Genomic DNA, 23,799 nt, shown 5'->3' with positions numbered 1-23,799 from the left:
TGTAGTTACCCTTCTGCAAAAAATCCTGCAGGGAATTCTGATTTAAAAAAAAAAAAAAAAGTTGTAAAGACAACTAAGGCAAAAGCCAAGTGACTAATGACGATGTTGAAAACCCTAAGTAAACTTAAAACAGGAATAAAAATGAAGAAAAACAGGAAACATTGCTTGTCTATGAAGGATTGGGGAGATACTTACTTGCTGACTCTTTGTTGAGAGCTGGCAGGAATGCCTGAGCAGTGGTAGCATTTCAGAGTGCTTATTGACACGCAGTTAGGAAGGCAATCTCAATTAACCTTACCCATCTCTGGATTTATTTATTTAAAGTTTTTAAAATCACACACCTGGATCAATGTTTGCTTGAGTGAACTGGAAGCCAAGTTAACTTGCCTGTTCCTTATTGAGCAATATAAAATAACCAGTGTGTGTGTGGAGTGACCTCTTGGCCTCACCGCGCCAGTCAAACTGTGCTAAAATACATTTGGCCCTGCATTCCTGCCTGAGCTAAGGACCTGCTTCTGAGTTTGAAAAGCAAACTTTGGGAGGGAGTGTGGCCTTTGAAGATCTTTCTGAGTGACTCTTAAGATAAGGACCTGGTAACAGCCTCTGCTTAGCAGCTGCATAGAGAAATGGGATCATCTGCTGTGCCTGTACATCTATGGAAAGGAATTGTAAATTTAAGGGAAAAGTATTAATTTTCAGGTACTGGAAAGAAAAACAAGCTGTGTTTAGAACTCATCCTGTGGAAAATGAATTGCTTTCCTGTAGGAGGAACTCTTCTTGGAGGAGCTGAATTGGTATTCCAGGGGGCATTATGACCGGAAGGCTTCTTGCACAACCCAAAAGCAAGCGTCTTACGCAGACAGGGTGGTTTTACAGCCCTGTCCTGTAACTGGCCTCTTTGTTACCCACTGCTGAACAGTATTTGACCATCAAGCTCTGCTGATGCGCATAAGTGTTCAGTGCTATTGCTTCATGCATAACTCTTCCAAAGTAAATCTAAAGGGGTTTTTTTCCCCTGCCTTATGATTTCTTCCAATCTTATCTTTCCTTAAGAAGGTAGTCTGGCAAAAGACCACTTCTCTTTAAGCAGCGGTTTAAAATTGTCTTTTAAACACAAAGCTTCAGAAGAATTTCACATCCGTGCTTACTTTTTACTTAGTCAGAATCCAAGTTCTAAATTCGTCCTTGCACTCCTGCTCCATTTCAGTATAAGCATCCAGGAGCTTAATAAATTTAACTCTCAAGTACCCTGCTGTGTTTTCTTTTCAGCAGAGATGGTGTTGGTGCTAGACTTCAGCTGGAGTTCTAGTGGAGCATTCACTCATACAGAGGATGATCATGTCCCATAAATCTGGCATGCCCTCATTTTTTTTTTTTTGCCAGACAGGGGATTGATTTAGATTAGATATTAGAAAGAGATTTTTTGTGTAGTGAGAGTGGTTAGGCACTGGAACAGATTGCCCAGAAAAGTTGTGGATGCCCCATCTCTGGAGGTCTTCAAGGCCAGGTTGGATGGGGCTTTGAGCAACCTGATCCAGGGGAAGGTGCCCCTGCCTGTGTCAGCGTTTTGGAACTGGATGATACTTAAGGTCACTTCCAACCCAAACCATCCTATGATTCTTCCTACACAACTGTGAAGTTTCAGAGGGAAAAAAGATAAATTCCAGTGTTGTTTTTTCAGTTTGAGTTGTAGATTCATTCAAGATATACTTGCTGGAATAATGGGGCTAAGGTCAATTCTGTTCTTACTTTACAAGGCACTAAGCTTCCACACAGCTGAACAATACATGAACTGCTTGAAGGTTCTGGTGCTATTTTCTTTGCTTAAAAATAAACACAGGAGATCAGAAAGCTAAACAAAAGGGGTGGTTTGAAAATGTAATTCTTATCTAGTCATATCTAAATGAAAACATTATTCAGAATCGTAGAGGCGTCGGTGGAATCTTTAGCTGCAACTGCATTTGGTGGTGGTTTGTGGGTTGGGGTTTTTTTAGGTACAGCCAAAGTTTTTGTTGGCAAGATCGTGCTAGGTGATGTGCTAGGAGCTTTTTTTCTATATCATATTGCTAGAAGTGTCGTGTTACTAGAAGTAATGTGATTACATTTACAACTTTGGATGGAAAGCATATTGGTGGAGTGAAATTGGAGTTTCTATGAGAACTTTGAATTTGAAAACAAAATTCTTGTGAGTTTAGAAGCTTAGGCTTAAATGGTAAGGTTTGATTTAGTCTTGCCAGCAAGAGAATAACTTTGTATTTGTACAACAGAATATCCAGCTTCCCTGGGCAACCTGTACCAGTGCCTCACTGCTCTCTTGTGAAGAAATTCCTCCTTATGTCTAGTCTAGATGTGCCCCTCTCCATTTTATACCCATTGCCCCTATTCCTATCACTACAAGCCTCTGTACAAAGTCCCTCTTCTTTTTTTTTTTTTTTAGGGGACACATAATGAAAGTGAAAGTCAATCAAAATTTAGTCTGAAAGCTGAACTGTGGGAAACTAATTTGTGGGATATTAACTTCTCTTTCTTTGGTTGCTTTATAAAATAAAAAATCCTTCTTGGTCATGAAACGAAGTCTGAGTGAAATCCTATCCTCTTTATTATGCAGGAGATCAGGCTCGAATGAGGAGAATGAGGATTACACTCGATCTTTGGCCTTGTTCTGTGATGCTCTGCTCCCTTCTCTCAGTTGTTAAGCCGATCTCCTCTACGTGTGAGATTGTCCCATAGATCCATCTTTGAGAACCAGTAATGGAAGCCTTCACTGCCAGTTATGGAATGACAATTAACAAATGGCTCCTCAAGGCTGCATTAAAAAAGTTTATTGGAATGTCTAAACTAGTTCATGACCAAATAATACTAGATTTGACAAGATGACTTAAGGACATTTATTACAGTTGAGATGTGAGTGAGAGGGTTTCTGCAGTAATCAGCTTTTTTGGATGTAACAATGGATTCATCTGCACCAACGTAACCTGCTAAGCATCCATTTTTAGTTTGACTGCCTTTAGAAAGTGAAACTTTTACTTAAAAGCACATTTCTCCATAAACTTATTACGCTGTTAACTATTAAAAAGCATAGCAGATTTTTACCCTCATTTCAGTTGTGGGTTCTTTAAAGGTGTGCTGCGAGTTGAAGCTATATTTCTTTTGAGTCATTTCTTCAGCACATAAGAAAAATGTTGTGACTAAACATTTATTTTGAAGTTTGTACCAGCAGATGCCTAGAGAGATAACCTTGTTGGAGGATATGAAATTAACTGTGTAGCAAACTTTTCATTATTTTCTGTTTCACCATTTTTATTAAACAGGTTTTTCTGTGTGCCCTTGTGCTGAAGAAAAACATATCACAGCAAGTAGTCATCTTTAGATTATCCTGTAGATTGCAAACCATGTCTTTTAGAGTTTGGCATGTGATAACTTCTCAGTGTGCTAGTTGTCCTAACAATAGAAGGCTCACTTAAGTGAACGTCTTTCATAGAATCATAGAATGGTTTGGGTTGCAAGAGACCTTAAAGATCATCCAGTTCTAACCCCCCTGCCATGGGCAGGCACACCTCCTACTAGATCAGGCTGCCTAAGGCCCTGTCCAACCTGGCCTTGAACACCTCCAGGGATGGGGCAGCCACAGCTTCCCTGGGCAACCTCTTCCACTGCCTCAACACTCTCATGGTGAAGAAATTCTTCCTTATCATAGAATCATAGAATCACCAGGTTGGAAAGGACTCACTGGATCATTGAGTCCAACCATTCATAACACTCCCTTATACCATGTCCCTAAGCACTTCATCAACTTCATCAAATAGGTTGTGCTATAATTGCTCTGGGTGTATATAGCAAAAAATTTAAAAAAGAAACACAGCCACAATAGATTTATGAGTATTTTTTACTGATGAGAACCATAAAAGAACAAGCATATTAATAGTAGTTGCTGCTGTTATTTGTTTTAGCTGGCTGTGGTGACTTTGCTTTTGAAAAGGCTGCAAACTAGCCATAAGATTGAATCTGAAAAGAAATAGATATAGCAATTCTATTAGCAAAGCTATTAATCCTTTTAAGGGAAGGCTCATCTTTCACATGGAAGGTGAAGAGACTGGAGTTTTAAGGCATAATATTTTACATACTTCATATTTTTTGATCCCTGCTGAAACGTCCTGCAAACCTAATTTATGATGTCTGTTATTTTTAGTTTTATTACTATGTTTAAAGGAGAGGGGAAAGAAGTCATCTGAAAGAAATCTGGATATAGCTTTTTTTCCATTAAATGTATAACTATTTTTAGTTATAAAGTATAGGGGAATTACCATTTCCAGTAAATAAACACCACCTTTTTCTTTATTTCAGATGCCTTCTAGTGATTCTTTTTGTTTCTGAAGATTCCGAACAGATTCCTTTCCCAGCCATACTGGTGGTTACAACTCACAAAATTGAATTCATATGCTGCCTTTATATCAAAAGAAGCAAAAAAGCAAAGCCTCATACGGGGTACAGGGACTGGTGGGTTTTTTTCTTTGTAGTTTGTTTCTGTGCTCTTTAAAAACTTATAATTATTTTTCCGTCTTACTCCTTCTTTCCATATTTTTTTCCATAGAATCGTAGAATAGTTTGGGTTGGAAGGGACCTTAAAGATCACCCAGTTCCAACCCCCTTGCCATGGGCAGGGACACCTCCCACTAGATCAGGCTGCCCAAGGCCCCATCCTGGCCCTGAACACCTCCAGGGATGGGACATCCACAACTTCCCCGGACAACCTGTTCCGGTGCCTTGCCACTCTCATGGTGAAGAAATTCTTCCTTATGTGTAGTCTAAATCAGCCTTGATGCTTGGTAATGCAAATAATCTCATCCAGTTCACTTGAATACTCTTGTAGGTTCTCCTCTTATTCCATGGAGAATTTATTAATACCTGTTAAGTACTCCTGTATAAGTTTGCAGGGCACAAGTGGTTATCCTCCAAAGATGAAACATAAGGTTTATGCTTTTATTTTTTTTTTTAAATGGTCTTTTAGAGTTAGGCCTTTCAAATGGTCCTTCAGTTATTCATTGCTGTGTATTTTTCCTCAGTTTTGATTCCTATCAAAATCTAGATTGCCTAATAATACAGTTGACATATATTTTTAGGAACTCTTGAGGTCTGCCTTTTATTCAAATGTCATGGAGTTAAATATATAAGAAACATCTTTTGCTTCACTGATTATGGTTTGCAAGACTACCTCATCTGTGGCAGATAGTTCAAAAACGTCATTGGTGCCTTTGAATTTGGAGCTTGCCTCCATTTAAATATTGTGGGTTTGTTTTTCTTTTATGGGAAGATATTTGTAGCCTGTGAAACAAATGTCTGGAGTATGTTTGCCTTCCCAAATGAAAGCCTCTAGGGAAGCAGAAAGGCAGCTCATGCAGTGTATTGCCTTTATCATATGTAAAAGGAGCAGTTTAAATACCTAAATGCTTTCAGGCTCGGATCTTAGTAACATAAACATGAGCTTGTGAATAGCATCTATGTTATGGAGTGTGTGTGTGTTTTGGCGTGTGCAACATGATGGTGCTTTTATGTGTTTTTATGTTTTAAATTGGAGTGAAAAGATGAACGCTTTACAGACTGAAGTTGTGTTAATCATCACAATACTCATCTAGAGTACTGTGTCCTCATCTGGAGTATTGTGTCCAGTTCTGGAATCCTCAACATAAGAAGGATATGGAGCTGTTGGAATGGGTCCAGAGGAGGGCTACAAAGATAGTCAGAGGGCTGGAGCACCTCTCATATGAGGATATGCTAAGGGAGTTGGGCTTGTTCAGCCTGGAGAAGAGAAGGCTCTGAGGAGACCTTATAGCGATCTTCCGGTACCTGAAGGGGACCTCCAAGAAAGCTGAGGAGGGACTTTTTACAAAGGCTTATAGTGGTAGGAGTAGGGGCAGTGGGTATAAAATGGAGAGGGGCAGGTTTAGACTAGACATTAAGAGGAATTTCTTCACGATGAGAGTGGTGAGGCACTGTCACAGGTTGCCCAGGGAAGTTGTGGATGTCCCATCCCTGGAGGTGTTCAAGGCCAGAATGGGGCCTTGGGCAGCCTGATCTAGTGGGAAGTGTCCTTGCCCACAGCAGAGGGTGTTGGAACTGGATGATCTTTAAGGTCCCTTCCAACCCAAACTATTCTATGATTCTATGATAATTGTTTCCATTTATTTTAAAACTATTTTTGAATGATCCCCATTTTCTGAGACCAAATCTGAAGGGATTTAAGTAATTCATAGGTAATGATTATGCAGGGGATACACTGTAGTGTTTCTAGTCATTGATTTTTGTGTAAAATATTTGTTAGCAGGGCTGTGATATTTCTAGTATGATAATTAAAGCTCAATTAAGAACAGGACTGTTTGCCTAAGCAAGAAGTGAATGATTGCTCCTCTTCATGTGGCTGTCTTGCTCATACTGAACTGCTGCTTTGCAGAAGGGCTTTTATCTATAGCCTAGAATGATTCATGTTTGTAGTGTGGGGTTGTTTGTAAGGTCTTGGGAATTTGAGTCCTTCATTAAGTCAATAAAGACATAGATTTAAGACAAGAGGTGGTCTTTTTTTGTTATTATTAATCTTCTTTTATTAGGAGATAGATAGACCTGACTTGGCAGTTCAGAGCAGGTTGCGTTTAGAAATAAAGTAGGCTTGTCCCAATCTTATATTATATTGAGCCCGCTTTCTTGACTATTTTTGATGTTTTTTTCTATGGAGAGCTGTATTAAAGAATTTTTCTTTGTTCACTGTTAATTTAACCCAGTTAAGTGACTGTTATTTTCTTCTTCCGTGTGTAGGTTTTTCTACTTTAAAATATGAAAATGAAGCCCTTTGGGTATTAAAATTAGTATTTGCCTGTGTTTATGTTATGTTCTGCTTTGGCCAAGACATCCATATCTAATTTTAATAACTTAAATAAAAGCACCTGAAATAGGGCACAGTTCATGCCTTGAATGTTGATTCATATCCAAGTAATAAGTATAAACAAAATAAATGCATTCTTAATTTTTGGTAGAGCTAGAGACTTGTTGCGTTCTGGAACTTCAATATACACTAGTATATTCTATAACATAGCATTATGAATTTATAATCCTAGCTGAAGGTGGAGCTTAAATGAATTTTCTAGTTGCTCAACTGTAATTGTTTTGGTGTTTTGTTTTTGGGGTTTTTTTTGAGGTTTGTGGTGGCTTCTTTTTTCCTTCAGAGACTTCTTTTCTATGAGGAATTTTGTCTTAGAGGAAAACCAAATGCTGCAATTTTTCTAATGGATCAGGAAAGAATGTGTTCAGACAACTCCTGGATATATAAAAATTGAGCTCTGCAGTGCTTTCAGACTCATTTGTTTGCACTAATTCCTTCTTATGACCTCCATGATAATTCTTTGGGATGGAGAGCTTTATTTTTATCCTCAAGTAGCCACAAGCATAGTCAGGTTTTTAATAAAGCTCCTTACTTCAAAGAAAAAGTGATAAAGCCACCTAGAAGAAATAAATATCAATCTTGAACGAGTTAATGAAGAACTTGGACTTCATCAGTGTCAAAAACTTCACATTCTGACTCAAATGTGGGCAGGGGAATTTTTCAGAGACCTTTAGGGACCTTTATTGTTTGTCCTTTGATAGTCAGTATGTATCTTGGTGTGCGTGCACAAACAGAAGTCTCGGTTCCTAGCAAAATTGTTTCCCCAATGTCCTTTAAAGGGTCACAACTTTACTGCTTTGTCTGCAAACACAAGGAAATGCTGTTCCTTAAAAAGGAGCTTTTTGTCTGCAGTTGTGATCACGCGGATGCTCCCACTGAGGTAACTCGAGAGCATCAGGGTCACCCTATGAAACTTCATCCACTGCAGCTGAATCCTCAACTCTAATTTCTTTCTGGTAGTGATTTCTGTGCTGTGTCATGGGTGCCACGCTTTCTCTTTTCTTTCCTGTTTTGGCTGTTTCCTTAAGGCACGGTTCCTGTCTCTCTTCGTGTACACTCAAGTTCAGACACTCTTATAATGGAGAAGTAGAATTTAGAATCATAGAATAGTTTGGGTTGGAAGGGACCTTAAAGATCGTCTAGTTCCAACCATCCTGCTATGGGCAGGGACACCTCCCACTAGATGAGGCTGCCCAAAGTCCTATCTAACCTGTCTGTGAAAACCTCCAGGGATGGGCATCCACAGCTTCTCTGGACAACCTGTGCCAGTGCCTCAGTACCCTCATGGTGAAGAAATTCCTCCTTATGTCTAGTCTAAATCTGCCCCTCTCCAGTTTATAGCCATTGCCCCTAGTCCTATCACTACAAACCTTTTTATTTTGAAAGACAAAGCTTAGCTGATACCTTGTGTTTGTGTTATTTCCTCTTTACTGCTCAGATTACAATCCTGCTTAAGTTACAGTGGAAATCCTTGGAAGATATCTGGTTTATGGAGAGAACTTTCTGGACAACGTTGCACTCTTGTTCATTTTTAATGTAGTGTTAGTGTGTTTCTATTTATTGCTCACCTTCAGATACTTTTCCATGCTACTTATTTACTTTAGGATCTCAGAGGACCTCACTCAGATTGTAACAACAGTACTTTTTTTCAGTACTTTCTTGAAGACCTTTTTAACTGTTCAGTATTTGTGATTTTTATTCCCTCAAGACTTAATGAAACAGCCTGTTTTGCATTCTTGTACGTGCTCAACACTGAGTAGTTTAAAACTTGTTTTTCCGGTAAAGGATTCCTTGAAAGAATGTTTGTGTGGGAAGTTGTGCTACCTCAGTTTTGATGAAAGCCTTTGAAGAGGTGATAGATATGAAACATTCAAATCTGGCTGCAGGGAATATTTTGCTCTCATAAACATAAACAGCAACTGCATAGGCTACTTTGGATACCACCCCAGGGATGGAAGACAGGAGGAAAGCCCCAAGAAGGAGACTAGAGCAGTAGCTAGCACTGCTGCTCTCAATGGATGCCACAGCTGGGAGCTGGGTAGCAGATGGGTTATTCAGTCAGGTTGTGGTCACATCCAGATAAAAGCATTCATGTGGGCTGCTGCCTTCCAGCTGAGAGGTTGGGATGCTGTAGGAGGCTGGCTAGACCAAATCCTAGGCCTTAAGTTCAAGTCTCGGCACACTTTAAATCTAGCCTGGCTTATTTATCAGGCTGGCCTCTTGCAAGGTCTACCTTTCCTTTCATTTTCTGCCTTGGGTTTCTTATGAACTTTATGGTACTGAGGTCTCTTTGGCTCAAAATTCTTCCATTTGATTATGACTGCCATCATTGGACTTTGAAAATGCTTGTTGTCCGTGATGCTCCTGGGTAGGTGAAGTCTCCAACAGGACTTCATATGCTTGCTGGAAGAATGTCTGAAAAGCTAATGGTGCTGCAGGCAGTGATATGGCTGTAGGGTGGTCAGACGGCTGTAAATATGGCAAAATAGAAAGATGAAAAGAGAAACGAAAATTAGGCTTTAGTTACTTGTGTTTCGGAAATTTCCCTAACATTATGCCTTTGTGGTTGATTTGGTTCTTCTTGCAATTCGCTTGATTGCAATTGGAATCATAGAATAGTTCGGGTTGGAAGGGACCTTAAAGATCATCTAGTCCCAAACCCCCTGCCTTGGGCAGAGACACCTCCCGCTAGCTCAGGCTGCCCAAGGCCCCATCCAACCTGGCCTTGAACACCTCCAGGGATGGGGCAGCAATAACTTCGCTGGGCAGCCTGTTCCTGTGTTTCACCACTGTCATAAGTGAAGAAATTCCTCCTTATGTCTAGTCTAAATCTGCCCCTCTCCAGTTTATACCCATTGCTACAAGCCTTTGTAAAGAGTCCTATTGTACAAGCTTTGTGAAGCGCCTTCTCAGCTTTCTTGGAGGCCCTGTTCAGGTTCTGGATGGTCGCTATAAGGTCTCCCGAGAGCCATCTCTTCTCCAGGCTGAACAACTCCAACTCTCTCTGCCTGTCCTCGTGTGGGAGGTGCTCCAGCCCTCTGATCATCTTTGTGACCTCCTCTGGACCCATTCAAAACCAGCACCATATCCTTCTTCTATTGAGGGTTCCAGAACAGGACACAGTATTCCAGATGAGGTCTTGCAAGAGAGGAGTAGAGGGGAAGAATCCCTTCCCTCGCCCTGCTGGCCATGCTTCTTTTGATGCAGCCCAGGATATAGATGGCCTTCTGGCCTGCGAGCGCACATTAGGGCTACAAGGATGATTGGAGGGCTGGAGCACATTCCCTGTGAGGACAGGCTGAGAGAGTTGGGCTTGTTCAGCCTGGAGAAGAGAAGGCTCAGAGGAGATCTTATAGTGACCTTCCACTACCAGAAGGGGGCCTACAGGAAAGCTGGAGAGGGGCTGTTCATAGAGGCTTGTGGGGATAGGACCGGGGGAATGGATATAAACTGGAGAGGGGCAGATTTAGACTAGACATTAGGAGGAATTTCTTCATGATGAGAGTGGTGAGGCACTGGAACAGGTTGCCCAGGGAAGCTGCGCCTGCCCCATCCCTGGAGGTGTTCAAGGCCAGATTGGATGGGGCCTTGGGCAGCCTGCTTTAGTGGGATGTCTCTGCCCGTGGCAGGGAGGTTGGTTGTAGATGATCTTTAAGGTCCCTTACAACCCAAGCTGTTCTATGATTGCCAGCTCATATCGACCAGCACCCCCAAGTCCTTCTCCTCAAGGCTGCTCTCAATCACATCATCCGCCATCCTCTATTTAAATTGGAGATTGCCCTGACTCAGGTGCAGGACCTTGCACTTGGCCTTGTTGAACCTCATAAGGTTCACACAGCCTCACTTCTCCAGCCCTTCTAAGTCTCTCTGGATGACATCCCATCGTTCCGGTGTGTGGCAAGTGCACCTCTCAGCTTGGTGTCATCTGCAAACTTGCTAAGGGTGCACTCGATCTCACTCTCTATATCATTGATGAAGATATTAAACAGCACCGGACCAAAATACTTTGCTCATTTTGTCACTCTTCCCTGTTACCTTTATTTTTTTTGAAAGGGTGAAATTTTTTAATTCTTGGATTCAGGGTTTATGGTTTAATTTACCTAACTTGTAAAAAGATATGTGGTTATAGTGGGAGCGGACAAGTCCAGAGAAAGTAATAACTGGTTGTAAGAAGATGGTGGCTGTTTTCATGCTGTAAGTTTTTAACTGTAATGTCTGATATTATTTTTCCTGACGCTTTGGGGGAGAAGTAAGATATTAGTTTAAATTCTTTGTGTAGTTTCGGGGGATTTCCACATCTTGGATTGTTCCAGCCCTTAAGTGCTAGAAGTGTTCTGTACAAGGAAATTGTGCTGCAAATAGAAATCATGCAATTTTTTCTGCGTGTGGATTGTGCTCTGTGGGTGAGCAAGAGAAAGTATGCATAATTCTTCTGATATAATTAATCCCTTATGCAAGCTAAATTTTTCTTACTCTTTCTTTCCCTATTTTTCAACAATATATTGCTTGTAGAATTAGCCAGTTTGTAGTTAGAGTGGAAAAATATCATGATTTATATTATGCTGTGCAAGATTAGATTAGCATACAAATTCCGTAAAACAAGTAATAGGATTGTTCTAGTGCTCGGTTGCTTTAGCAAATTATTTTGGGGACTGGATTTTATGTTTTAGGCATCTGAAGTGGAGGAGTGGTGGAGGATATATGTTCCATTGTGGTTTCCAGACCACAGTATAATCACGATTTGGATAAAAACAAAATAGGTCACAGCACAAACTTCTTCTGAAAAACTGGAGTCTCTTGAAGAGTCACTTGCAGGGTGACTGAAACCACAACTTTGAATGTAATTGGAGGAAAAAGTATGAGAGCGCTGGGCTTCTCCCTCCTCTGAATCCCCATCTTGCTTGACCTTATCTAAGGTACAAAACTAAGGATGTATCTATTCTTCCCCCCCCCCCTTTTTTTTTTCCTACCTACCAGGTCACTGGTTAAAGAATTTCTTTTGCTGGAGGAAAACAAATTGGAGATTATACAAAATTGCACAGAAGCAATTTTTCATAAATTTTGCCTTATGCTTTTCTGAATACCATTCATTGAACACTTGACCTCTGTTTTATAACAGTTATTGCCAGTTTTCACAGTGTAGGAAAGTATTTGAACTACATGCCTGATTGTTTTGATGGAAAATCCTCATTTCCTGCATTATGAGGTGTAAAAAGTTGTACCTGGGTAACTTTCTCAGTATTAGGCCTGAATTTATAGATATCTGTTCATACCTTTTTCCAATTATTCACCAGCTTGCGAGATTCCATGGGTTTTCCTCATGCAAAAGTTTTGCATACTTCTGAGCATCTTTAGCTGCTTCGTAGAATCATCGAATGGGTTGGGGTGGAAGAGACCTTAGAGAAAATATTGTTCCAACCCCACTACAGGGCAGGGACACCTTCCACTAGACCAGGCTACTCAAAGCCCTGTTGAGCCTGGCCTTGAACACTTAGAAGGATGGGGCATTCTCAACTTCTCTGGCAACTGATTCAAGAATTTCATAGTGAATCTCGTAGTAAAAAATTTCATCCTTATATCTATGCATATTAATACAAGCCCTAGATGGCAGCCCTAAAGACAGCAAGTCTCTTCCTGTAAATCCAATGTATCATAAAGCTAAATTGCTTACAAAATCCTTCAAAACCTAGGAAGAAGTGCGTTACTGACTTTGATTGAGATTTCTGAGCTGGATGTACTTGAAAGTGTGTACTGAATTTATAGGAGTGATAACTTCTAGCTGAATTTCAAGCAGTAGAACTTATTTTTTGTTTATAAGTTGTTAAATAGGTGGAATGGGCCATTTTTTCATGTAAGCAGCATCATTGTTCACGTGACATAAACAAATATGCAATTTAATAAAAAGCACATTTGTTTTTTTGGCTTTCTGCAATGATGAATTCTGTGTCACACTTGCTTGGTCACTCATTTGTAGAGATTCCCTGTTATGAAACTGAGGAAGCCAAGCTGTTCTGTGGCACTGTTGAAATCCTAAGGAAAAGCAGAAGGAAAGAAATTGGAAGATGCCACAAATAACGTGTTTTTCCCTTCACCGCACCATCCAAACTTATGAAATTGGCTTAAAATTGCTTAGACTCTTTTACTCAGTTAATAACGTAGCTGCCAGCAGACTAACTTGTTGTTGTGTTTAAACCTTTGCCAGGACGGGAGCAGTTCCATGGCCTTGGGTCTATGTACTGCAGAGGAGCAGCTGCTGTGATTCTCACGTATGATGTGAACAGCCTCCAAAGCCTGACAGAGCTGGAAGAAAGATTCTTGGCGCTGACAGACAGTGCAAGTGCTGACTGCATTTTTGCTATTGTTGGAAATAAAGTTGACCTCACCGATGACTGTGCTTTAGCACTGGATGAAAATAGACCCGAGAAGTCTGTTGCCAGCTGTGGCTCAAAGGTGCGAAAACAAGTCCGTGTAGAGGATGCAATTGCACTCTATAAAAAGATACTGAAATACAAAATGCTAGATGAGAAGGATGTTCCAGCAGCTGAGAAAATGTGCTTTGAGACCAGTGCAAAAACAGGATACAAGGTGGACTACCTCTTTGAAACTGTGTTTGACATGGTAGTCCCAATAATTGTACGGCAGAAAGCTGAGGGGCCACCGCAAACTGTAGACATTACTGACTACAAGCCAGCAAAAAGGACAAAATCTAGTTGTTGTGCCTGAACCATTGACATGACATAAGAAAAGGGGAGGGAATGTTTGTTCCAGCAGACTGAGACTGAAGAGGACTAAGAAGTACTTGCAGTTCACCAGAAAGAAAAAGTCAAAGAATAAGTAGATGAAATGGTGTATGTGGAATAAAAAATCTGACCATTAAATGTTTCTGGAAAGCTCTGTGTGTGAAAATGGGAATGAGAGTGAAATTATGGAGGAAAACTTGCCAGTTTCTGATGCCTCTGAAGACAAATGGTGTGTTAGTACAATTGATAATGACAATTGTTTGAACAGTTTTGAAGGAGTCGGATTTTTCATGACTCGCTATTTCATGTTGCGTATAAATGATCTATTTGTGTATTCTCAACAGCTTTCGCAGATTATCATCTTTCCTCTTGTGATTCTAACTTTGGAAGACTGAAGACACGGTACTTTTTTTATTCTTGAAAAAAACCAGAATGTTCAGGTATAATTTATATTTGTAGATAATAAATCAACTACGGTCTTTTTATGTCAGATCTGACAGTGTAAGATTCAGAAGCTGTACTATTAAAATCACTGTGGATATGTACTGCTCACTCAATGACTTCATTAATTTGAATTCTTCCATAGTGGGCTCTCATACTAATAGGCACCATCACACCTCTTGCTGCTGTAAATGCAACAAAATGCAAACAAGAGGAATTTTTTTTCCTTCATTTTTCTTCTGTAATTTTTTTTTTATTGTGAATAGCAAGGTGTTTTGTGGGGGGAAGCAGTTTTCTAGTTTTCCTGCATTTTATAGGGACCTCTTTATGGTGTCTTTATGGTATAGTAATGTGACTAGGGGCAATTGCTATAAACTGGAGAGGGGCAGATTTAGACTAGACGTAAGGAAGAATTTCTTCACAATGAGAGTGATGAGGCACTGGCACAGGTTGCCCAGGGAAGCTGTGGCTGCCCCATCCCTGGAGGTGTTCAAGGCCAGGGTGGATGGGGCCTTGGGCAGCCTGATCTGCTGAGACGTGTCCCTTGCCCATGGCAGGGGTGTTGGAGCTAGATGATCTTTAAGGTCCCTTCCAACCCAAACTATTCTATGATTCTATATGATAACATAGTCTTGGAGACCTGCGTTCAGTCTCCCTTCCAGCTTCTGTTTAGTTGTGCCCAGGTAAAGCTGCAGCCTTTATTTTTAGCGGCTATGCCTGACATTACCATCTACCTGGAAGGAAGCGAGGACTGGCATCTTCTGATGTGAAACTGGCACAGGAGGAATCATAGAATCACTCAGTTGGAAAAGACCTTTCAGATCCTCAAGCCCAACTGTACCTGTCCATTACTAAACCATATCCCTAAGCAGTTCATCTGCCTGTCTTTTAAATATCTCCTGGGATGGGGACTCAATCACCTCCCTGGGCGGCCTCTGCCGGTGCTCGAGAATACTTTCGGTGAAGAAATTTTTTTTTGATGTGTAATCTGTGTCTGCCCTGTTGCAATTTAAGGCTATTTCCTCTCGTCCTATCACCTATCACTTGGAAGAAGAGTCCAACGCCCACCTGGCCACAATCTCCTTTCAGGCAGTTGTAGACAGTGGTAAGGTCTCCCCTCAGCCTCCTTTTCTCCAGACTAAACAACACCAGGTCCCTCAGCCGCCTCTCACAAGGCTTGCTCTCCAGCTCCTTCTCCAGCTTCGTTGCCCTTCTCTGGATGTCCTTCAGCCCCTCAATGTCCTTCTTGTAGTGAGGGACCCAAAACTGAACACAGGACTCAAGATGCGGCCTCAGTAAAGCCAAGTACAGGGGTAGAATCACTTCCCTGGTTCTGCTGGCCACGCTGTTTCTGACACAGGCCAAGATGCCCTTAGCCTCCTTGGTCACTTGCTCATATTGAGATGGCTGTCAACACCTCCAGGTCCTTCTCTGCTCAGGCAGTTTTCCACTCTTCCCCAAGCCTGTAGCACTGCAGGGGGTTGTTGTGTCCCAAGTGCACGACTCAGCACATGGCTTTGTTTAATCTAATACCGTTGGCTTCAGGCCACTGACCCCACCTGTTCGGATCCCTCTGTAGAGCCTCCCTACCCTCCAGCAGATTAACACTTCCTCCCAGCTTTGGGTCATCTGCGAACTTACTAAGGCTACATACAATCCCTTCATCCAGATCATTGATAAAGATATTGAACAGAACTGGACCCAGCACTGAGACTAGGGGAACGCCTTTTGTGACTGGCCTCTAACTGGATTTAACACCATTTACCACGTCTGGCCATCCAGCCAGTTTCTAACCCAGCAGAGGGTGCGTCTGTCAAAGGCGGGGAAGAGAAACTGCCTTTTGTGGAGTGCAAAGGTGAATGAAGGATCACTAGTGAGATGTGTGGTTTCTCTTCCAACTGCAGTAAACAGAAGCGACTAATACTCCATAGTGCCCCCAGAGTTTCCTGGCCCTCTTGGCTACAAAGAACATGTGCAGTGACGCAAGAGCTCACACTGAAGCACAGTAACCACAGTGAAGAGCTGCTAATTTAAAAATAAATATCCATCCTCACCTCCACCCACAACACTTCCCCCCAAAACCAAAAATTCACATCACGTGTTTCCAGTTCTCTAAGTTCTACTGTGGAGACTTCTTGATCTTCCTATGGGTACTTGTGGTGTCATTTTCTAAAACTAAAGGTGGGTTGTTTTTATGCTTTGTCATTGCCTTCAACTCATATCATATTTCTTTAGTGCATAGGGGGACAAAATTTTTTAATGAATAATGAATTAAATTATCTCATAGAATCATAGAATGGTTTGGGTTAGAAGGAACTTCAAAAGATCATCCAGTTCCAACCTCCCTGCCATGGACAAGGACACCTCCCACTGGACCACGCTGCTCAAGGCTCCATCCATCCTGGTCTTCAACACTTCCAGGGAGGGGGCAGCCACAACTTCCCTGGGCAACCTGGGCCACTGTGTCTTAATGTCTGTTCAGAATGTCTAATTTAAATCTTCCCCCTTCCAATTTAAACCTATTTCCCCTCATCCTATCACATCATGCCCTTGTAAAAGGTCCCTCCCCGTCCTTCTTGTAGCTCCCTTCAGTTACTGGAAGCTGCTCTAAGGTCTCCCTGGAGCCTTCTCTAGTCTGAGCTCAACAAACCCAACTGTCTCAGCCTGTCCTCATAGCAGAGGTGCTCCATCCCTCTGATCATCTTTGTGGCCATCTCTGGACCTGTTCCAACAGTTCCATATCCTTCTTCTGTTCCGACCCAAACCATTCTATGATCTTTACTAGTTATTTAAGCTTTTCTTTATCTAAGCTCCATTTTAAAGCCCAGCGCTGATGCTCTGTTGCAGTGGTACCTACGCTATCTTCACACCTGCAAGCATAATTAAAGAACAGCTCAACCCTCAACACTGTATTTGCACAGATTTTTTACTGTTTAGTGGCGATGTTCCTTTTTCTTTTCCTTTTTTTTAAAAAAAAAAAAAAAAAAAAATATCTGCATAGAGGAGCAGTACGATGTGGGCTCTAGGTGTCCTAACACAAATTCATTACTTTCCCTGTTGGTTCTGCAGGTGCATCTTGATATCCCAGCACTGCAAAACCCTCATTTTTTTTGCCCATCCTGCCCTAAGTGAGTTTACTCTATCAATTCAGCTCAGCTTGTTGACAAGGTAGAGTAGTGAAGGTGCAGGGTAGGGTTGGCAGCTCAGAACAGTGCACACTCGTTCTACCTCTTGTTCTTTCAATAACCTCGCAACCTTGTGGCTGATGTACTTTCCGGCTGTAGGCTGGGCCAATAGTCAAGCTGGGCAAGTGCCAGGACCCGCATTAATGGTGGCTGAGCCATGCACCTGTTTGATGACAGCTCTTCAGCATGACACTGTATGTGATGAGCATCTTCTTTGGTCTCTGCAAGGTTGCTTTCCCCATTAATAACCTCAGTGTGCAGCCTGGAGCTGGGCTGGTCATAGCTGTTTGGTGCTAGAGCCTGGTGGGACCCCTACCTGCTATGGTAGGTGAAAATGGGGACCCAGGTGCTTGACAGGGCAGCCTTGTTTTACGAGTATTTATTTGCCCCCTCTCTCTTCCCATTACATAAAGTGCTTGAACAGTGAAGTAAAAGAATATTATTTTTGGCCATGCCATGTGAATGCGATGACCAGACTGTGACTTGAGAGGGAAGAGGCAGTGAGGGATGGCAGGGTGAGCAGGGGAGGATCTGTGCCAAGCTGATTGGGAAGGCTCCATCCTGCTTCCTGCTCCTCGCAGGACCTGATGGAGCAATATCAAGGTCGCTGTTGGCCCCTGACAGCCCCAAAGAGGCTTCCCCCATGTGGTTCATGAAGGGAGCTTTAACCCTGAAAGTACCTGTGGGGCAGGCAGAGTTGCTGAGCCACCTGCTTCAGCTCAGTTATTCCCTTGTCCATGTTGTAGTGGGAAGCACCACTGCCTCTTTTCACATCTCTGCTTTGTGAGTCGTGGGGTGCAGTGAAGTTACTTGTTCCTTTCACCCATTATGTCTTGCACTGCCTCCGTGTGCATGGGTGGCCCACGCTGGGGATGCCATTCTGTGGTCACAGAGGCTGCTGCTGACTGCCCTTGGGCACCATTAGCACACCAGCAGTGACTCCCCCACCTCTCTACTGGCAGCAAACTGATGACTTCTGTTGCAGGGTCACACCACTTGCTGTTTGCTGATTTTCTATTCCCAGCAGCTGTGAACAAGCTCAGTCACACAGGGTGTGAGCAAACTCAGCTGATCTGGTCGATACACTCTGAGGAAATAATTGGTGTCAACTGACATTGCTATGTTGACTTCACTCTATCTGTGCTGATATAGTGATTGCCTACAGAAGGGGAATATAATCTTGTTTACCTTCTCCAGGCTCGGCAGCGTGTTACATTTCAGCATGTTTTCAAACAGGAAAGCGTAGGAAGCAAACAGGACAATTTGAAGCAAAAGATTTGACTTGGTCAAACTCACATGACACACTTGTAGTTTTCACATCCTACGCTGGACCACTATAGTTCAGTAAAAAGATTGGTTTATTTTGCTGTAGTTGAATTTTTTCCAGTATGAAAATGACCTGACCTTCAACGCTTCCAGGAAGGGAGCATCCACAGCTTCCCTGGGCAACGTGTTCTAGTGCCCCATAGAATCATAGAATAGTTTGGGTTGGAAGGGACTTGAAAGATCATCTAGTTCCAACCCCCCTGCCATGTGCAGGGACACCTCCCACTAGATCAGGCTGCCCAAGGCCCCATCCAACGTGGCCTTGAACACTTCCAGGGATGGGGTATCCACAACTTCCCTGGGCAACATGTTCCCGTGCCTCACTGCTCTCGTGGTGAAGAAATTCTTCCTTATGTCAAGCCTAAATCTGCCCCTCTGCAGTTTATACCTATTCACCCTCATTCTATCACTACAAGCCCTTGTGAACAGTCCCTCTCCAGATTTTTTGTAGGCACCTTTCAGGTACTGGAAGGTCGCTTCACAACCCTCATCATAACAAATATCCTTCTCCTGTCCAATGTAATTCTACCCTTTTTCAGTTTAAAACCTCTGCCCCTTGTCCTGGCACTACAGGCCTTCATAAAAGTTCTCTCTCCATCTTGCTTATAAGCTCCCTTTAATTACTGAAAGGTTGCTATAAGTTCTCCTTGGAGCCTTCTCTTCTTCAGGCTGATTGGCCTCAGGCTGATCAACCCCAACTCTCTCAGCCTTCATAGGAGAGGAGGTAAACTTGCAGCTAAGAGACAGTTTGAACATCAGTTCTCTTCTTTTCTGTGCTCTGGGTAAACTCAGCACACGAAATCCTCTAGCTGCTCTAAGTATTCCACGTGTTTGCACGCATGAGCTCTCTCCCGTTCTCAAATAGTGATTACACAAGCTTTGGAGAAACATGGGTATGAGTACACAGACGTGAAGCACATGATCTACACAAACAAAGTACAAAAGTTCAAGTCTGAATGGCACCTTGTGAGGTTTTGTGGTTGGTTTGTTTTTTTCCTGCACCGTGCCTGTGCATCCAACTCAGTGCTGTGCCGATATTGCCTTGAACAAACTGGTTAAGAAAAGCTGATGTCATTAAGAGGCAAAGCAAGTGTCAGAGGAAGACCTATCTGCTAAAGTTTCACATGCCAAAAAAATTAGCTGCATAGGAAGATTAGGGAATGTGTTAGCCATGAAAATCCAAATCGTTTGCTGTTGTTGTTGACTTAATCGGTTTTTACAGACTTGTATAACCGCCACCTCAAATCTCTTGTAACACTGAAGGTACTACATTGCCAGAGTTGCCTGCTGTAAAAATCATGAGTTATGATCATTCCACAACCACTGATGTCTAGCAACACCTGGAAGAGATAAATTACTGATTCTTGGGTGTTTGTTACTGCCATGTGTAACTTAAGCGAACTGGCAAATGTGGAAGAGATTTGGCTCATGTTGACTGCAATATTTTCAATTTTAAGTATTTTATTTAGCCGAAGCAATATTAGTGGGATTAATTTGTTTAAAGGCTGCCTTTCAGAGCTACAGCATGGCTGGAAAGCTCATTTCAAGCTCAGGTAATTTCTCTGTTTATGGATATATCTAATTATACGTACAACTAATCTAGGTTAGACAGTGTGCTAGCTAAGAACTTGGCTTAATTTATATTTTTTGTGGAAGTAACACTTGTCAAATTTGGTTGATGTTGGCTTTCTGAACATTGTAGAGTATGAATAATACCTTGCTTAAATCTGCACCAAAGTATTTTATTGGCTTAAATTGTTCTTCTTAACAACGGATGAAATACTCTTTCAGTACTTCATAGAATCATAGAACAATTTGGGTTGGAAGGGACCACAAAGAACATCCAGTTCCAACCCCTGTCATGGGCAGGGACACGTCCCCCTAGATCAGGCTGCCCAAGACCCATCCAACCTGGCCTTGAACACCTCCAGAATTGGGGCAGCCACAGCTTCCCTGGCAACCTGTGCCAGTGCCTCATCACTCTTACAGTGAAAATATTCCTCCTTATGTCTAGTTTTATGTCTAGTTCAGCTTAAACAAGCAATTTTACAAACACACACAGCTTCTTGGATCTTTTTAAGTGACATATGTTCCTGGTTGAAGAGTTTGAACTTCAATGGAGTGGGACTTCCTTGTTGTGTTTTCTTAATTCCTTATGTGCAAACTAATTCCACAGAGCGGTCCATACACATTGTATAGGAAACCACTGTTTACAAAATGGAAATCATCAACAAATGGAGGTGTAGAAAAAAAACCCAGATTTTATTTATGATACAGAGAGGATGGAATGTAATTACATAAGGCAAGAGGCACCTGAAGCAAGAGTGAGGTGAACTGTTGTTATTGCTATAAAAGTCTTTGGTTTCAGTTTTAAGTGTCCAGGTATACAATCAGACTACAGGAATAGGAACAAAATGAGTGATTTGCAGCAGATCCTTCCCTCCTCTTTTGCAGTGGTGACAGACATCTCTGGGCTAAATCACTTCTTTCTACAGAAGGGAAGAGTGAGCCATTCTGACCATTTATCAAGCCTGGCATAAAATAACCTGGTTTTCTATGGGAAAAGATGGTGCCAAATAAATACCCTGATTCCTTCCCCTTTGCTTTGGCAAGAAGGGCTGTGTGCAGGTTGGCAGGGGTGTCATCGCATTGCCACATGCCCCCAGCTGCCAGGAGCGCATGCCTTCAGACAGACAGCTGGCAGCTCTGGAAGTTTCATATTCAAAGGTTCTGTGGCATCGAGCAATATATTCACCTGCAAAACCTACCCTACGTGTGTTTGCTGCTCCAACAGCACGTGGTTAAAAGCTGTGATGAGTGGCTTAGTTTCAGAAGGGAAAAACTGCAATGCAAAATCCACTTGGTGCCACTGCCATGTGGGCAGATGAACATTCACATGGAGCAAGAGACCCTTGGCCTCGGGTAGGTCTAGGAAAATCATCAAGCTTGTAAAACAATATTTGCTTCATCATATAGTCTCCTAATCAAAATAGGAAGAGTTGCAGTTTGTGGTCACTAATTTTGGAGGCTTCTCTGCTATTGCCGGTGACTAAGTGCTAAAGCATGGTGAGGCTTGAAAAAAACAAATACAATAAAAGGCTGATTTGTTTTGAGTGTGTTGGAAATGCCTAAGCATAAAATACTGACATCAAAATGAGGTTTCAATGCTGAACATAAAGCACTTTACAGAAGGTATTTTCAGTATTTGGCAAGGATTTAGCACTTAAGTCACCCTGTGTTAATTTTTCATGGAACTGCAGTTGTTAGTGTTTCCTGCTGTGACAAATACAGTAAAAAGAAAGGATATATATATTCTCCTAAAGTAAAGGCAGTGCATATCTGACCAAGGTAACCTTTATTGCTGAAGTTTTTTTGGTGTTTCAAAGCTGCAAGTATTTGTATCATCTGGCAAACGACATGTTAGACTAGCAAAAATACATATATACTGTATAGCACTAGATCCGTGAGTTAGAATTGATTTGTGTTACACTTAATTTGCTTTTACAGGCATTTTTAAAAATTAACTTTCCATTCAGCTTTTGAGGTAATAAGTTAAAAAAAGCACCAACATGATTTTGCTTAACCATCAGAGAAGTTTCCACTGTATAAGACCCACATGATAAGCAGGTGCTTTACACTGTGAAAGACTTCTATAAATTCTTCATACAGACTTGACATCTGCTGATATGGCTTCGGATGAGTCCTGCCTTGAGTGTATCTGCTGAGGGCTTGCTTTGGAAGGGCTGGTCAATTGTAGTGAGCCAGAAGCTGTATTTATTTGCAAAGTAGTGACAGGTTCCGCGTGCGCCGTTGCATTCAATGAAAGGAGTCGCTCTGAAATCTTCCAAGCAGCTCCCAGGAGAAACCAGTGATTGTCCTCCACCTTCATCACCAGCAGCAGTGTGCTATATGAGACAAGGAGGGAAGCGTTTAGAGTACAACCTCTGGCAATGCTGTCAAAAACTTACACGTGGGGAAAGAGAAAAAACACTAGAATTGCTGCAAATTCTTCTCTCCAGAGCAGAGAGTCTGCTAATCCTGTAACTATGGAAGGGTTTGGCTATGCTCTAGCTATACAGAAGAGCTAGCTCATATGTTGATGCCACATTAAAATCTTCTGACAAACATCTTTTCTATAGTTGAGATTTTCACTGTTGGAAGTCTTAGAATTGGAGAATCATTTAGGAGGAAGGGCCCACTGGAGGTCACTTCAGCCAGTCCTCTGCTCAAAGCAGAGCCAACTTCAAAGTTGCTCTTGGTTGCTCCAGGGCACTGTTGAGTTGTTCGTACCTCCAGGGATGGAATTTCTACAACCTCTCTGGGTAACCTGTTTGATTACCGTCAATGAGAAGAACTTTCCACAAAACATCTAACTTGAATTTCCCTAATTATAAAGTCTCTACAGCATATTCTTCGACAGCAAATTACAGGAAAAAACACCACCTTTGACCTGCACTGTGATAACAGACTGAATGTTACTTTTGTTCTGTCAAAGGCATCGCTAACATTTCATCTGTCCCTTGAAGAGCTTTACTGCTGTGTTTTTCAGTGAAGCTGTTTAATTTTCTGTTAAAAACTGAAGGAATTTGCAATATAAAGGAAAGTAGCTGGAAAACAAAGTCACTGAATAGTTTTCATAGAATCACAGAATGGTTTGGGTTGGAAGGGACTTTAAAGATCAAACCCTAAAGGCCCCATCCAACCTGACCTTGAACACCTCCAGGAAGGGGGCATCCACACCTTACCTGGGCAACCTCTTCCAGTGTCTCACTACCCTCATCATCAAGCATTTCTTTCTAATGTCTAATCTAATTCTTCTCCCTTCCAATTCAACCATTCCCCCTCATCCTATCACTCCATGCCCTTGTAAAAGGTCCCCCCTCAGCTTTCTTGTAGGCCCCTTCAGGCACTGAAAGGCCACTCTGAGGTTTCCCTGGAACCTTCTTTTCTCCAGGCTGAACAACCTCAACTCTCTCAGCCTGACCTCATAGCAGTCTGGGCAGATCCAATATGTTTGCCTGCTTTTTTTTTTTTAAATAAACACCATATTCAAAAAGTGCAAACTATAGATGGCTTGCTTTTGGCTGTGAGAGACCCACTGTGTTCATATAAATGAGTAGCAGAAGTCGCCACCTTTTAACAGTGTAAAGAGCTCCGATCTTTGGCTGGTCTTGTA

General features: G+C 42.0%; 2 protein-coding genes across 3 annotated transcripts in view; one reads left to right on the top strand and one right to left on the bottom strand.

Moving 5' to 3' along the window:
* Nucleotides 1-14,252, top strand: part of RAB20 (RAB20, member RAS oncogene family) — a 28,178-nt gene extending 13,926 nt beyond the window's left edge. Inside the window, exon 2 of the mRNA XM_054056635.1 lies at nucleotides 13,134-14,252. Coding sequence (XP_053912610.1) covers nucleotides 13,134-13,654 — 521 coding nt within the window. The 3' untranslated portion in view covers nucleotides 13,655-14,252. The remainder of the gene's footprint in view (nucleotides 1-13,133) is intronic.
* A 6,612-nt stretch (nucleotides 14,253-20,864) lies between these two features.
* Nucleotides 20,865-23,799, bottom strand: part of COL4A2 (collagen type IV alpha 2 chain) — a 158,231-nt gene continuing 155,296 nt past the window's right edge. For both annotated transcript variants that reach the window (XM_054076435.1, XM_054076428.1), the window contains exon 48: nucleotides 20,865-22,528. In XM_054076435.1, the coding sequence (XP_053932410.1) occupies nucleotides 22,274-22,528 (255 nt within the window). In that variant the 3' untranslated portion in view covers nucleotides 20,865-22,273. The remainder of the gene's footprint in view (nucleotides 22,529-23,799) is intronic.

Source organism: Cuculus canorus, chromosome 1 (genome assembly GCF_017976375.1).
Source record: "Cuculus canorus isolate bCucCan1 chromosome 1, bCucCan1.pri, whole genome shotgun sequence".
Classification (NCBI taxonomy): domain Eukaryota; kingdom Metazoa; phylum Chordata; class Aves; order Cuculiformes; family Cuculidae; genus Cuculus; species Cuculus canorus.
The sequence above is the reverse complement of the archived record's forward strand: the minus strand, read 5'-3'. Positions and strand labels throughout refer to the sequence as shown.